General features: G+C 41.5%; 1 protein-coding gene across 4 annotated transcripts in view; it reads left to right on the top strand.

Moving 5' to 3' along the window:
• The window catches only part of RABGAP1 (RAB GTPase activating protein 1), a 74640-nt gene that overhangs the window by 19080 nt on the left and 40442 nt on the right, over nt 1–15118 (top strand). For all 4 annotated transcript variants that reach the window (XM_064676573.1, XM_064676571.1, XM_064676574.1 and 1 more), the window contains 10 exons: nt 4024–4258; nt 4816–5020; nt 5635–5809; nt 6127–6284; nt 7549–7659; nt 8087–8153; nt 9112–9214; nt 10408–10577; nt 12754–12928; nt 13569–13662. In XM_064676573.1, the coding sequence (XP_064532643.1) occupies nt 4024–4258; nt 4816–5020; nt 5635–5809; nt 6127–6284; nt 7549–7659; nt 8087–8153; nt 9112–9214; nt 10408–10577; nt 12754–12928; nt 13569–13662 (1493 nt within the window). The remainder of the gene's footprint in view (nt 1–4023; nt 4259–4815; nt 5021–5634; nt 5810–6126; nt 6285–7548; nt 7660–8086; nt 8154–9111; nt 9215–10407; nt 10578–12753; nt 12929–13568; nt 13663–15118) is intronic.

Genomic DNA, 15118 nt, shown 5'->3' with positions numbered 1-15118 from the left:
GCACCAATATCAGTATCAGCATCACTACTTAAGAATTCAGATCAGTCTCATAGTGGTGCTTACCTTGAGAATGCTTCTGTGCATGTAATTACCCCCCAGAGCATCATCTGAGACCCCAGGAGACACACCCTGTCAGCCAGAGTCTCCAGCCTGTTATCCCCAAAGAAAATCTGGAAACATGAAATGCTGTAGTCTGCAACACTTCTTGCTCCACATGGGAACTATTGATATCACTGTGTGCCTCAGAGTGGTTTCTAAGTGCTGGCTGCAGGTGTGCTGTTTCTCTTGATGAGGAGAGAAGAACAGGAGCGCTGCTGCCTCCTGATCATCAACAATTGTAAAGTAAAGTTATGATGTTCCTGATTTGGCACCGAATTTCACAGAGCTTTGCAGGTCTTAAAGATAAGCTTCTTTATGAATTTGGTGCCAAGACTGAGCACAACCCTTGAACAAAGTGATTCACCTGGAGCCTTTCAGTATTGTGGTGTTGAGAGCTTGTGCTGTTGGGGATTGGCTGCAATCTGAGTGATTAATGGGAATTTCACACCTTAAACAAGCACTCAGTGCACAGTCTAAATTCTCCCACATGGGGACCTTCCTGTTAACCTCCTTCCTTCTGGTTAAGGAGCTGAAAACTTCTAGCAGAGGAAACAGGAAGACGTTTTAGCTGTTTTTCAGGACAGAAATTTTGGTGTTTTGGTGGTGTTCTACAAAAAAAAAAGATGTTCTGCCATAACAATGACTTTGGTTTTGGTATATTTTTTTTCTCAGCTTGCAAACAGTCACTTAGTAGCCAGTAAGTGGAGTAGGGAAGCTTGTCAGAGGTATGTTAAAAGTACTCTTACTGCAATATCTAAAAGTGTTTCAGTAGTATATGAAAAATTAATGTTAACAGTACAACACGAGAACTGAGGTTATGTATTTCATAGGAACAAATGAGATATTTTTTTTTTTCAGGCAGAAGCAATTGCTTTGGTACCTATAACTAAGTTAATTTGTATATGTCAAACCCATTTTCTTTGATGTGCCCTCTAAGAAAAGCAGGAAATGAGTTCAGGTTCCTCTTAGAGCAGGTGTCTCTTTTTGGTGTTCTGTTTCCTTAGAAGAGCAGTTTGAGGATGTTTCATTTGCTAATGAGCACAGTCTGAGGATGGTGCTGGAAGCTCAGGCTTATGTTTGCTGAGTGTGACAGGCTGTGCCATTTGTATATTAAGCCTAAGGCTTTCATTTCAAATTTTCTGATATGCTGTAGTTTTAAGTAATAATGCTGTGAAGTAACGTAAATTTTTGTTTGTTTTCTTTTTTCTTCCTCGAGTCCAGACAGAGAAATATTTCTTCTGATAACAGTCAGGGACCATATTTTTCTTCAGTTGGTCTTAATTTATAAATGTGTTTCTGCTTTTTGTCAGCGCTGAAATACTTGGTTCAGTTTAAAAAGGGGTTGTCAGTGATGGTTTTCCAGAAATACAATTTGCTAGCTGTCTCTGCTTTCCAGTATTGTTTCTGTGTCTGCTTTTGCCCCCTGGCAGTGGGACTGGACTGGGTTCAGGAAAGCTTTGCTTCTGCAGCACAGAGTAGAGCAGACGTTCTTGAACTACCCAGTGCAGCCAGACCTCTCCCAGCAGAGGCCCAGCACATGAGTCAGGAGAAGGGAATAAATTACAGCTCTGATAAATCCCCTGTTGTTCTAGAGGAAGTTTCCTACCTCCCAGTTAAAGGTTAAGTAAAATTAGTTTTAAATTTAGTGAGAAGTGGAGGCAGCTATGGTGGGGTCAATGGTTTCTTTGCTCTATCTCAAAAGAACTACGTGAAGCATTTCTTGGGGGCCCCTTGTTTATTCCCTTGTGCCCTCGGTTCTGCTGCCCCCTCTGTGCTGCCTCTGGGTTGCAGCAAGGTTTCAGACATGTTTACATCTTCCTGTGCCCTGCTCCCATGATAGAGTGAATTTTTATGGCTGCATAAGAGACTTCAGCTGACATGAAGTTGGTCTTAGTTTGTGTTTTAGGCCTTATTTTGCAGGCAGCGGGTTTGTTGCACTTGATTTTTGGGGCTGTGAGACCAGCAGGGCTCCTAAAGTCCAAAAGTGTACTTTCTGTGTATTCTAGAATTCTTTTTGAGGGTAGTCTGGGGTGACAAGGAAGACTTTCTTGGACAGATTATTTTAAATTGCTTTTTAAATGAAGGTTTTGATGATGAGGTTTTAGAATATCTATGAGATGGATTTTTTTCTTTTTACAGGCCATTTTCTGTCACACCATAAACAACTTGGATTTGTGTTTTACCTGTCACTACTATTTCTGAGAAATTTTATTTTCAAGATCATGTTTTATAGGGCAGTGTCTAGATATCCATACTGATTCATACTGTTCAAAATAATTCATACTGATTATTTTACCAAATACAGTAGATCACTCTTAATGGAACAGAACACTTTTCCTGTGCGTTTTATGTTAATACCATTACAACATTTAATTCTCACTGGGTATGAATTTTTCACCTTCCTTTCCCAAACCAAAGTCTGTTTAATGAGTGTGAGCAAAAATCAGATAAAGAGTTGTGCCAGAACGAATTTTAACTTCAGGTTTCACGGAGAACAAGTGCTGTAAACTAGAAGTTACAGTTTTTTAATATATAGGCTTTAAAGGGGCTGACAGGACATTATAATTCATTCATTATATTTTGTTGCAAAACACACGAACTTCATACATTAAAGTAACATGAGGCATCTTCCATCATCATCGTCTGTCTGATGAATGCTTGCAAAGACCTGAATAATAAACTTGATACTTAAAAGCTTTATGCCTTTGATGGCCCCATGCTTGTGCAAGGTTCTTCATTGTTTCCACAGTGAATCATGTAAATGAATATTAAAATTATTTGGATGAAAATGGAAATCTGTGGATTCCTGTAACTAGTTACAGGTCACAAACACTCCTGTGGGTGTACAGCTGAGTAAGGCAGTTCCTCTGTCCTGCTCCTGGCAGAGGGTCCCAGAGAGCACAGGAGTGTATTTTAATCCATACAAAAAAATGGACCAAGGGTTTCAAGAGTGTAAATGTCTTTGATTTGTTGTTGTTGTTGTTTAGGTTCTGCAGCAAAACAGTCACTAAGTTGTTACTTTTTGGGGTAATTTAGATTTTATTAGCTTGTGTGTAGCATCTTAGGTCAGTGATCTGACGGAGAGGTAAGGACATGGAAATGCTCTTAGGCTTGAGTTCTGGTGCCAACAGTAATAACCAGCAGCAGCTGAAGTGTTGGCATCAAGTACCTTTCACTGCTGGCATCTGGTGAAATGCTCTGTAAACTCCATTTCCATGCTTGACTTCTAAACTCTGTAGAGCACTGGTCACTTCCCTGTTAATTGCAGAGGAATGGACAAAGAGTTTCCTTAGATACAATATGTGAGAGTTTCCTGAAGTGAACGTTTTCATTCTCTTTCTACCCTAGGACCTGATTTCACACTGTTTAAGTTGCTTCCTGCTTTCATATTGCCTTCAATGAATGCAGTCAGGCTGCAGATGAGTGTTGGGAAGTAAACCAGTGCTGTTACTTCTCCTCAGCATGATGGCATAATCTTGTTCCAGGTTCTTCTCTTCCCATGAAACCTTGCTATCTTACCATGAGCCACACAATGTACTTAACTCTATTTGTCTCCTTCTGGTACTAATCTGAGAATTATTATAGCCCATACTGTGGGCATCTCTGAGTTTCTCTGTCATGAGCTGGTCTTTGTAGTTGGTGATTAAAGACTAGTTTGAAAGTAATCTCCTCACTTTTCCCAGTACTAGAAAATTCCTGCTTTGAGCTTGTTGATTTGCTAAAGCAGGGAGGATGCAATCCATGCTGGTGAGCACTTGCACACTGCAGTTTGTGTGTACGGCTGGAACTGGGTTATATTTGTTAACTGCTGCTTTGGTTGGTAGAAAAAAAAGCCATATAAATGACCCTGTGCCAGAAGGGGTGGTTTTTGTTGTTTGAACAGTCTTTTTTTTTTCGTGTCCCAACTCTGTGTGTGGCTCTCAGATCGTGGGGAATGGAAGCGAGCAGCAGCTGCGGCGGGAGCTCGAAGACGTGCTGATGGATCCACCCATGGAAGATCAGTCAAGTGACAGGGACCATGGAGAAGAAGTTAGAACTGATGGAGATGGGGAAGAACCTGTTGTCCTTGAAGCTTCAGCATCCTCCACCATTAACCCAGTGTCAGTGGCAGGACTCCAGAAACCAGAAATGAATTTGCCAGTGAAACCATCCCAAGGAGGTTAGAAAACAAAGGAATTGGCAGTGCCTGGTGTTATCTTATGAGCTTGTTTTCTTGTGAGGAAAGGGAGGAGAATTTAGGTACAGGTGTGTCCACCAACCATTGCCTGTCTGCCATTATAATCACCTAGTGCAGTAAATGCCTGGGTGTCTAAGGCAAGAGTTAACATATGTTGAACTGTCCTGTCTTCTGAAAACACCTGCTACACCAGCCTGAGAGGTGTGCAGAAATATTAAGCTTACTTGCCTGGCTGTATAAGATATTAGTCTGTTTAGCTCCTCTCTGCATCTTATTGCTTTAATGAAAATCAGTGCATTCTTGTGTATATTTATATTTAAATGGAGCCCTCTGAGGAGCTGGCTGTAGGCAACGGAGTTGCTCTCTGCCATCACTAGCTCACTTTCAGGCAGGCTTTTCCTGTGGTATTTTGTTCTGACCTGACTTCCCCGTGTTCCCTGGTCTCTTCTGTCATGGAGTTGGTGCTGAGTCGATCTCTGATACTTCACTTACGGGTGCCTCGTCTTGGTTCTCACTCTGAGCTTTGTGTCCCGCCCTAGACTGTGAGGACTTGAGCCCTTTCACCCCAGTGACAGATGAGGACAGCGTGGTGTTCAGCAAGCTCACCTACCTGGGCTGTGCCTCGGTGAACGCCCCGCGCAGCGAGGTGGAGGCCCTGCGGATGATGTCCATCCTCCGCAGCCAGTGCCAGATCTCCCTGGACGTGACGCTGTCCGTGCCCAACGTCTCGGAGGGCACAGTCAGGTACGGGGCTCACCCGGGGCTGGGCACTTCAGCTCAGTTCCTCTGGAGAGCAAACAAGCTGCTGGTTCACCTGGCAGGAGACATGAGCAACTCGGGGTTTCGGTTAGTGGGGAAAGTGGGTTTAAAGGAGATCTGGGAACAAGTGATGCTTTACATTGGTTTACTGAAGATGTTTGATGTCCAAGGCTCAGTATGAAATACTGGGCTGATCCAAGCTGTCCCCAAAGCCATAGAGGGAGTGGTTATTGAGAACAATTTGGAAGTAGCCTGGAAAGTAGTTTGTAGGAATGGAAAATGTCTGATACACAAGGCTTAACAGGGATGAGTCTATCCACTGCTGAATATTAGTGTAACATTTTGAAGACTAATCCCTGAAAACCATGGGGAAATTATTGGTGGAATTGTCTGTTGCATTGTACTTTTTTATGCTGTTCATTTTAAATATCATTATTGTGTTCAAGCTTTGCAGTAAATGACAACCAGGAGATAGTTTTTATGATGTACTTTCTGTAGTAGGTATGAAATTGTTAAAGCTTTCCAGTTAATATGTGGCTGAAATAATTCTTACAAAGGTGCAAGCTTGCCTTTTATTTCCCCTCTCTTTATTTTAACAGACTTTTAGATCCTCAGACAAACACAGAAATAGCAAACTATCCAATCTATAAAATCCTTTTCTGTGTACGAGGGCACGATGGGACCCCTGAAAGTGATTGCTTTGCTTTCACTGAAAGCCACTACAATGCAGAACTCTTCAGGATTCATGTCTTCCGATGTGAAATCCAAGAGGCTGTAAGTTCAAGTTCTTTGTCAAATGGTAATTATGTACATGTAAACTTTATTACTGAAATCAAATTGAAGCATTTCGGGCACTTTAGAAGTAATGTAATTCATCACTTTGGGCTTTCTTCTACCCAATTTAAGTTGATTATGATAGCCTCAGATATGAAATATGAGTGCGTGGGTTATAGTTTACCCTTCTATGAAGCGCAGAGAAACAGTTAATTAGATGGTAAAACTGAATTATTTTGGTACAATTTCCTCCCATTCTGTTCTCCAGTGGAGGCTCAGGTGGGTTTCAGCTGCTCCCTGTGCTGTGTTCCCTGCAGGTGAGCCGAATCCTGTACAGCTTTGCCACTGCCTTCCGGCGCTCTGCCAAACAGACCCCGCTCTCGGCCACTGCCACCCCCCAGACCCCCGACAGCGACATCTTCACCTTCTCCGTGTCCCTGGAAATCAAAGAAGACGATGGGAAGGGTTACTTCAGGTATGGATTCCTCATTTGTACAACATGTGGTTCTGTCGACAGTGAGTGAATGAAGAGTGTGAGCCTGAGGTGGTCCCTAAACTCCCTTTTCTGAAAGTTTCCTCTTCTAGTTTAAATGAATCCCAGACACAGGCAATTTTAGGAAGTAAAACAGTGATAACTCTCTGGACTGTTTAATCTTGGCCATTGAACTGAACCTGGTGCTACCTGCAACATGCTTTTTCTGTTTTGCTTTTTTCTGTGAAATCCTCTTCTATGCAATATCTTTCTAAGATGTGTTCAGCTGAATTGCTGCTGAAGCTGCAAATGCATCGTTGTGACTGAGCTCTCCCATCCAGAGTTGGGCACGTTTTCAGCCAGGTTTTCAAAGGTGCAGAGGCTGTGGGAATGCTGCAGGAGGCATAAGGGTGCATATTTTTAATAAAGTCTCATGAAAGAAGGCTATATGCTACCCTTATGTGTTTTATGTACCCATTTACAGTGTGCTGTAATTGCTGAAGTGTCTTTATTTCAGCACAGCCTGTCTGCCAAACACTCTGACTTGTTGAGCACGTTGGCTCCCAGCCACAGCTCCAGAGTTCCTTCTCTCCTTAGATTTACATCCAGCTCAAGATGTATTTATTAAATAAACAAATCACATTTAATAATCCAGTATTTATTCAGCACTCCAAAAGGCTGCTCAAGTGTTGAAACTGAAAAATTATTTAGCTCAGGGGCCAAAAAAGGTGCTGATGGTTCTTGGGCTTTTCTGAAAGGTGCTGATGGTTCAGTTCAAATAACAAATCCCATCAGTTTGACACTAATCCTTGGGTGACCCTTCCTGTGCAGACTCAAACTCACCTGGAAGTTGAGGGAATACTTCTCTCTAATGAAAAAGAAAGGGAAGTAAAGATTGGTGCACTCTTGGCTTGTCATGTGCCCCAGCAGTCACCTCCCTTGAGAGCAAGCAGTATAACAGATAATGCTGTTATATTATTACTTGGGGAATCAATATTTAGAAACTTGGTTCAAATGCTGCTGGAAGTCTCACAACACTGACCCCCACTATATAAAATCACAGTTTTTATTCTGAAAACTGAGTGTCCTCGGTTTTCACATCATTATATTGCCATTGCTTTCACATTACCTGTTGCAGTGTGCGAGGAAGGAAAGTGTTGGATGAGTGCTTTGGTGTAAGAAGTTGTCTTTACCAGTGTCTGATGCTTTGGTACATGCAAGGAATACAGATAAATGGGGTTTTTTTGACTTTCCTGGTGAATAACAGTGCAGTTCCCAAAGACAAGGACAGGCAATGCTTCAAACTGCGCCAGGGGATTGATAAGAAGATAGTGATTTACGTCCAACAGACAACTAATAAAGAGCTTGCTATTGAGAGGTAATTTCATCAGTTTTTAAACAATTCTTTATCTGTTTGATGTTTGTGTTCTTTCCTCTGAGGCAGTTGTTCTTTGGAGTCTCCATTTGTGTGATTTAATGCCACACCTCTCAAGTGTGGCAAACCAGAGGATGGAGTGGGATATACCTGTGTGGGCCAAAAGTCCTTGTGAAATGAAACTATGAAAGACAGGGCCTTGCACTTCATCTGATTCTAGTCTGTACTGCAGGGTAAATTCTGTGCAGAAAAAAAACCCACCCAAACCAAAGGAAGGGCAAGAGACGTGCTTGATGGTTTGTTGACATTTGTCAGTGGATTCATGGGCTGTTTGTGACGTGTCACAGTGATTATGCAGATAAGAAATGTTAATGGGTTGTTTATGAGTAAGTCTAGTTTTTAGTTTATTTTTTTTTGCCTGGCTTTGCAGATGTTTTGGCCTCCTCCTCAGCCGTGGGAAAGACGTCCGGAGTGGTGACATGCACCTCTTGGATTTGGTAAGGATCTCTTCTTAATAAAGTTCAGCAATCATTTTGGCTATGATTGTAATAGACAGAAATGATTTAGACACCTCTGCACACTTGTTGATGGGGATTGGTGCTGTGGGTCATGGTATTGAGGGTGAGGCTCTGGGCAGCTGGGTTGAGCCTCTGAAGAGTTAGAACATGACCTGATGCTTGGCCAAGGGAGTTGCCCAATTTTATAGTCAGTCATGACTGTTCTCAGTTAATGGCCTGAAAAAAGAAACATGGAGCCTTATTTTAGATGTGCTGAATATTAAAGAGCTGTGCTTTGAACATGAAAAGTTTTATAGCATACTTATCACTATAAAAATCGAGGCCTGAGAGGCTTCAAATGGAACACTGAGAATTAGTGGGTGCTTTGTTCTTATGACTCACTTTTCTATCTATAAAATAATGATAGAGATCATCTGACTTCACAAGTGTGAAGTGACAACAACCTTACCAGTATTTTGCAGTACATGCTTGTTACAATAGTGAGTACTCAAAAAGGTTCAATACTACATGAATAATTTTGCTTTTTACCAGGCTTTGGATTGCCCAGAAAAAAAGGTTCTTGGGAAGACAGACAAGCTGAACATTAGATAAAACACTGACTTGGTTCTGAATGGCTGAATAATGTGTTACTGGCTGTGATCTCACCTGCACCTGTGAGCTCTGTGGCCACCTCCCAAAGGAGCTATTGGTCTGCACATCTCTCTAGACAGATGTTCATACACGTACCTATAGAATAATTAGTACTAATTGGCCTTTTTGTTATCAGCAAGGAGACCAAGGGTTGCATGGGAAGCCTGTTCTTCAGAGATGATCTGTTGCAGACTCTGTCACAGGGACTTGTCCTTCCCTTGCCAGTGCAGTGGCTCTTTTATGGGGCTGAGACTTCATGATGTAGAGATAATTTCAGTAAAGATACATACACTTACCTTGTTTCCAGGAGTCCATGGGGAAGAGCTCTGATGGGAAATCCTACGTGATCACTGGGAGCTGGAATCAGAAATCTCCACACTTTCAGTTTGTAAATGAAGAAACACCAAAAGGTATGAACGTTGCCAGGGTTATCCCTAGGCAGGGAAATGACTTCCATAGTGGGCATGGGAGCAGTTCTCTTTTCCCTTAAGATGAATCCCACAAAAAGACTTTCACAGTGTGGGATGTATTCTTAGAAAGTAGGATGCCAAATGCCACATAAAAATCTAAAAAAAAAAAGACAACTAAACCCAGTGTTCAGTCATACCTTGTAAGCACTGTGTCCTAGCAGGAGGCTGTGCAGCTGTGGGCACAGGATGCAGGTGCTTTGTGCACCATGGGAGCTTTTTAAGAATCCCGTTGGGAATTGCACTAAACGACTCCTACAGATTTCTGCTTTGCTCAGTTCCCTGTGGTCAGTTCAGATTTTTCCAAACCCAGGTTTTTAATTAAAACAGAAGGATCCCTGTACCTGTGAAAATGAAAGTAAACCACTCCCAACTGTCATCCAAAAATAGCTGATGCTCCATTGCTCTCTCCAGTCCTGAAACAGATCTGTCATTGCTTCTTTTAAGATGTCAGCTGAATTATCATCTTTTCAATCTGTTGTCACAGTTTCATGCCAAGGGTTGGGGAAATTAATGGGAATTGACTGGGCAAAGTCATAAAAGTCAGCTGCTGGGCACAATCTGCTGCTGGATTGAATGTCATCCTGCCTGAAGGACACGATTTAGCAGTTCAGTACCAGAAGAGATCTCATAGGTCACTGAGCCTCCTTCTGGAGCATCAAACTGTGCAGTCAATTTTCAGAATGTCACAGCTGAGATGGTCTCAAATGCCTTTAATATCGTGGTACTTAACACTCAAGTAACTTCTAAAACCGAAAAAGAACTGAAGTGTCATTAGGCTGGATGGCAGGAGACCTGCACTGTGCAGTTGAGTGCAGAGACATGCACTTAAAATGTTTAATGAATGTTTTGGATACACTTCAGTGGGATTTGAAAAAGCAGAATTTTTATTCTCTTTAACAAGATCATTTTCTTGGCTTGAAGACTTCAGTTTCCTTATTCTCTAGTGGGTAGTGCATAGTCATCTGATTTCCCTGTTTTGAAACTTCTAAGGTTTTGAGATGTTTAAATTAGGGCAAAAATGAATTCTAAAAAAGAAAGTTTCCTTTGTTCTTTCATGTTACCAGGAAAGAGGCTATGGAATATTTTATTTGAAATATTTTTTTTAGCACTCTCACTTAATTTTCTCTCTCCAGATAAAGTGCTGTTCATGACCACAGCAGTGGATTTGGTGATAACTGAGGTGCAGGAACCCGTTCGGTTCATCCTGGAGACGAAAGTCAGGGTTTGTTCCCCTAATGAGAGGCTGTTCTGGCCCTTCAGCAAGAGGAGCTCCACTGAAAATTTTTTCTTAAAATTGAAACAGGTAATGCTTTAAAAAATAAAGAAACAGAATTGACAGTTAATGGGCTGTTTCTCCCTGTGGTTGGTAAAACCTTTACGAATGCAATGTTCATAATACCACATTTTGCTCCTGAATAAATGCTCTTCAATTTTAGAGCAGCTCTCCTTTCTCATGCTGATTGTTGCTGGCTATCTGCAGTTCCCATAAAGAGCTGGAAATAGCTTTTTTGATAGCTTTGATGAGGCTGCAAAGTTCCATAGAGGCTTATGGATTTTCCAGCCAAACCACAGAAATCAAAGGACCAGAGGATTTATCTGGGGCTGTGCTGAGAGGTGCTGACACAAGGGTAGAGTGGGGTGATTGTGTACAATTGAGGTGAAGAGAAAAGAAGTCTCTACTCTAATCCTTGTGACATCTGATACATCACTAAACTTATCATACAAATTGAGCATTTCTTTTTAGATTCTTTTTAGATGAGCAAACATCCATCTGAAATTCCAAAAGAAATTATTTTTGGTGAAAGTCTGTTTTCCCCTTCCACGTGGTTGGAAGCAGAGATTTCACACATACCCCAATTTTGCCCTGGGGGAAAAAAATCCAAGCAACTGCAAAACATTCCTAGAACTTGTTAAAAAAATTTACTGTTTTTTTCCAACTTACTTTTTTATGCTGTCTACTAAAAAGGGAAAGATTATTCCTGTCCAGGATATTCATAATAACAAGGCAGTAATTTAAAATAAGGCTGGTAAGCTGAAGGTCCAAGTCACTCAAGAGATGATACATTTGGAGTAGCTGCTGTTCTCCTCTTTTAGAAATTATTGTTCTGAAATTAAAGTCCTGTTTAAAGAAATGGAAATGTACAAAAGCAAATAACAATGAGGATGTACGTGCTCTCTCAAGGTTTAGTAATTTTGGGTGCAGCCCAAAAAAAAGCAATGTTGGAGTCTTGATTACTAGATAAGTGTTCTCTTTTAAAGAGGTTTTCAATTAAACAAGAGGCTTTTCTTCATTCTTTTTGCACTTGTCTTTGAGTGCTAGCAACGAATGGCATCTGGGTGGTAACAAAGATGAGGTTCACCAGGGATTCTGTTTTGTTTATGTCCTACTTTTTATGTAAAATATCAACACGCATTTTCAGACACTTTCCTTCAAAATTTAAGGTGGAAAAATTCTTCATGGATAAGCTCAGCCTATTTTTTAGAATATTTTGGAGGTGGAGCATGGAGATGTTGAGCATTTGAGGCTGTTGGGCTATAAATATTCTACAGCCTCCAAAAGGTGCCTTTTCTGTTTGGCAGTTTAAAGGAAGCTTATCTTGCTGAGCTAATTCTGTATCTTTTGTCTTACCAAATTCACAGGCATTGTGACTTATCTTAGCCAATCCTCTTTTTCCACAGGCACTGTCAGGTTATCCAACTTCCAGTGTTTACTAATGGAAGATTATCAAAATTCATAGTGGAAGCAACAAATATAGAATGTACTGCCTGATAAGCCTGGAAGGGAAACCTGTTTCTGTGGAGTCATGATTAGCCTATTAAAAATACAGCTGTGTAGAATTGGCTTATCTTACTTTGGCAGTGTTTCTTTATTCGGAAATGGTGAAAGCAGAGGGATTTTATTTGCTCAGATTACATGTAGTGATTTAGTCATTTTTAGTTTTGATGCATTTCTTTTCATTTTTAATGTTCCAAAGGATAAAATTGAGCACTGGGAGCTTAGTGTAGAGTGTAATTATAAATCTTATTTCCCTCTCTTCTTCACCTTCCCTTTTCTACTATCTATTTTTATTCATTTAGGGAAAAAAAAAGTTCTAAGTCCTTAAACTGCATTAAAATTTTAGAACCACTTGACAAAGAAAAGTCCTCCTTTAAAGGAAAGGAAGGTATGAAAGCATTGAAAATTGAGGAGAAACGGGGGTGGAGTTGCTTCATATGAAGGAACCTTCCTCTCTTGGAGCACAGATGCATTTATAGCTTTAAAAGTCTGTGCATTTGTGAGCAGTTCCTTTATGGCAGGACCACTGCCGGGCCTGCACCGTGCATTAAGTGTGGTGCACTCCCCTGTGTCAGCATTCCTCACTGCAGAATGGGATGGGAGTTGTTCCTCAGCTCTCCGTTCCAGACAGAGAAGGCAGAGCCTTAGGAAGTGATGTGGCACTTGTGTAGCTTTTCTCAGTGCAATGGAACTTGTTTCCCAGATCAAGCAGAAGGACAGGAAGAATAACTCGGACACGCTGTATGAAGTCGTGTGCCTGGAGAGCGAGTCCGAGAGGGAGAGGAGGAAAACCACGGCCAGCCCCTCCCTGCGCCTGCCCCAGTCGGGCTCCCAGGGCTCCATGATCCCTTCTCCCCCTGAGGACGATGAAGAGGAAGGTAAGAAGCAGACTGTGTGCTCTGTGGACTGGGAGAGAAAGGGCACATGGTAAATAACACAGTTATAAAACACGTCGAATCATTTCCAGTCAGAATCTGGCCTCCCGATGGGTTTTTATTTGCTTGAGTGCTCTGAGCAGTCAATAACCAGTACCCCAACATTCCTGGGGCAGCCTCTCCCTCCTCTGACACTTCTCTGTCTGTGCTTTTCCCAGCCCAGGCCCCAGTGTGATGATATATTTGGGACAATGTGAAAAGAGGCAGCTAAAAACTGGGGATTATCCTATAGCTTCTGCCCCTCCCTGAGCAGCTGTGAACAGATTTGAGAGTAAAAATGAGAAGTTGATATTATTTGGAAGTCTCAGCAGGCAGCATGTTTAGTGAAGAGGAGAGTTGGACAACTGTGATAGATAAAACTGTACCAGGACCTGCCCAGCTTGGAACTTAATGCATTTTCAAGACCTTTCCTCTGCTTTAGAAAAATTCTTTTAAACCAAAACGTGGACTAGTTCTGAGTATATAAACATGTGGCCCTACAGCTCCGAGCTGAGATGGGGATGACTTGGGTTTCTGCTTTTTCACTTTTCTGCCGGCCTTCCATGTGGCCTTGGCTGAAGTGTCCCCTCTGTTCTGTTGGCAGACAATGATGAACCACTCTTAAGTGGTTCTGGAGATGTTTCCAAAGAGTGCGCAGAAAAAATTCTTGAGACGTGGGGAGAGCTGCTGTCCAAGTGGTAAGTGGCAAAATCACATTCTGCAAGTTACAGTTCTGAATATTCTCGTTCTGTTTGCTCCTTCTTCTCGGAGTTTTTGTTGTTTCCAGAGGCCAGTTGAGACAAGACTAGGATGGATTTAGTCCTTTGTTCACCCTCACAACACCCCTTATTCTCTGGCTTCTTGTTTTCTGATTTCTTCACGGGATGTTTAAAGTATTTGAATTTTTGAGTGCATGCTTAATGTATAGAAATTCACTTATGCTGTGTCCTTAGGTGCTTCTGTCTTAAAATGAGTATTCTGCTTATCTGTGAGTTCCCTGGGATTTTGTCAAAGAAAAACCTAAACTAAGCAGTATAAAGAAAGTGTAGCTCTTCCTTTGTCTTTATTTTGCATAGTCACTCCCATTCCTCTTTGTAATTCCAGTGTAGTTCACAGCCAGTTTTTCTTGCAGCTGTCACATCTTAGTGACTGTAGCTTAAGAAAATGGGAGATCTGGACTTGGATAGCGAAGATGTTTTTCTTCCTTATCTAAAGGAAGGCTCCAGAGCCTGCCAAGAAGGAAGTACATGAGCTCTGCTGGTTTTTTCCCTGGAAAATGCCAGTGTACAAGAGGAGAGTTTCTTGACAGTCCAATTGCTAATGCAACACCGTCCTCCTTTGATGAGCGATCTTTTATTCATCTTGAAGTAGCCTGAGCTGTTCTGAAATGATGCTGATTGTTGCAAAATTCAGGTTTTTTGTTAGGTTTTATTTTTTTCCCCAGAACGGGGGATGACAGGGAACACGAGACTGAGCTCAAACAGGCTTCATTTTGACTCTGGCTTTACTTGTTGCCTTTTGCTTCCTAATGTTGGTGAGGAGCAGGGCAAAGGGAGTACAGCAAATAAAGGTCGAATGTGGTATTAGATTTATGAGTAGGACAGCAGGGATTAGATTTAAGGAGTAGGATGGTAGGGTCGTGCAGCTTGGATGAGGGAAAGTATCCATGTGACCACTTAGCAAGGAATCTCTTTAAATTAAAATTATAACAACTTTATTTTTTGCAATTACTACTTATTTGAATAAACACTTTTCCTTCCAGTTTGGTTTTGCACTAATTTGGTAAGAAAGTGGACATAGAAATGGACACATTTGTAAGGAGGGGAAAGCTGTGGTAAAATGATCCATGAGCCCTTTTCCCTCTCCTAGGCTTGGAGAAACATCTTTACCAGATGAGCTCTGTGCATCTGCTGCTGTGAGAAAGTTTCTTTCTACTTGAATTTTTTGTAATTCTTCCAAGGGCTCAAAGATAATTAAGCCACCTGACTCCCATTGGAAATGTTTTGGCAGCTCTAAGAGGATATGAAATGCTTCTGTGCTAATGCTGGCAACAACTTTAATATGTGTTAAAGGGCTTTCCTTCTTAACTAAAAATGTGTATTTGGAAGCAATGATCCCCCAGCTTTTAACATAAGAGGATTGAAAATCATAAAA

This window comes from Pseudopipra pipra, chromosome 20, assembly GCF_036250125.1.
Source record: "Pseudopipra pipra isolate bDixPip1 chromosome 20, bDixPip1.hap1, whole genome shotgun sequence".
Classification (NCBI taxonomy): domain Eukaryota; kingdom Metazoa; phylum Chordata; class Aves; order Passeriformes; family Pipridae; genus Pseudopipra; species Pseudopipra pipra.
This window is presented reverse-complemented; position numbering and strand designations above follow the sequence as displayed.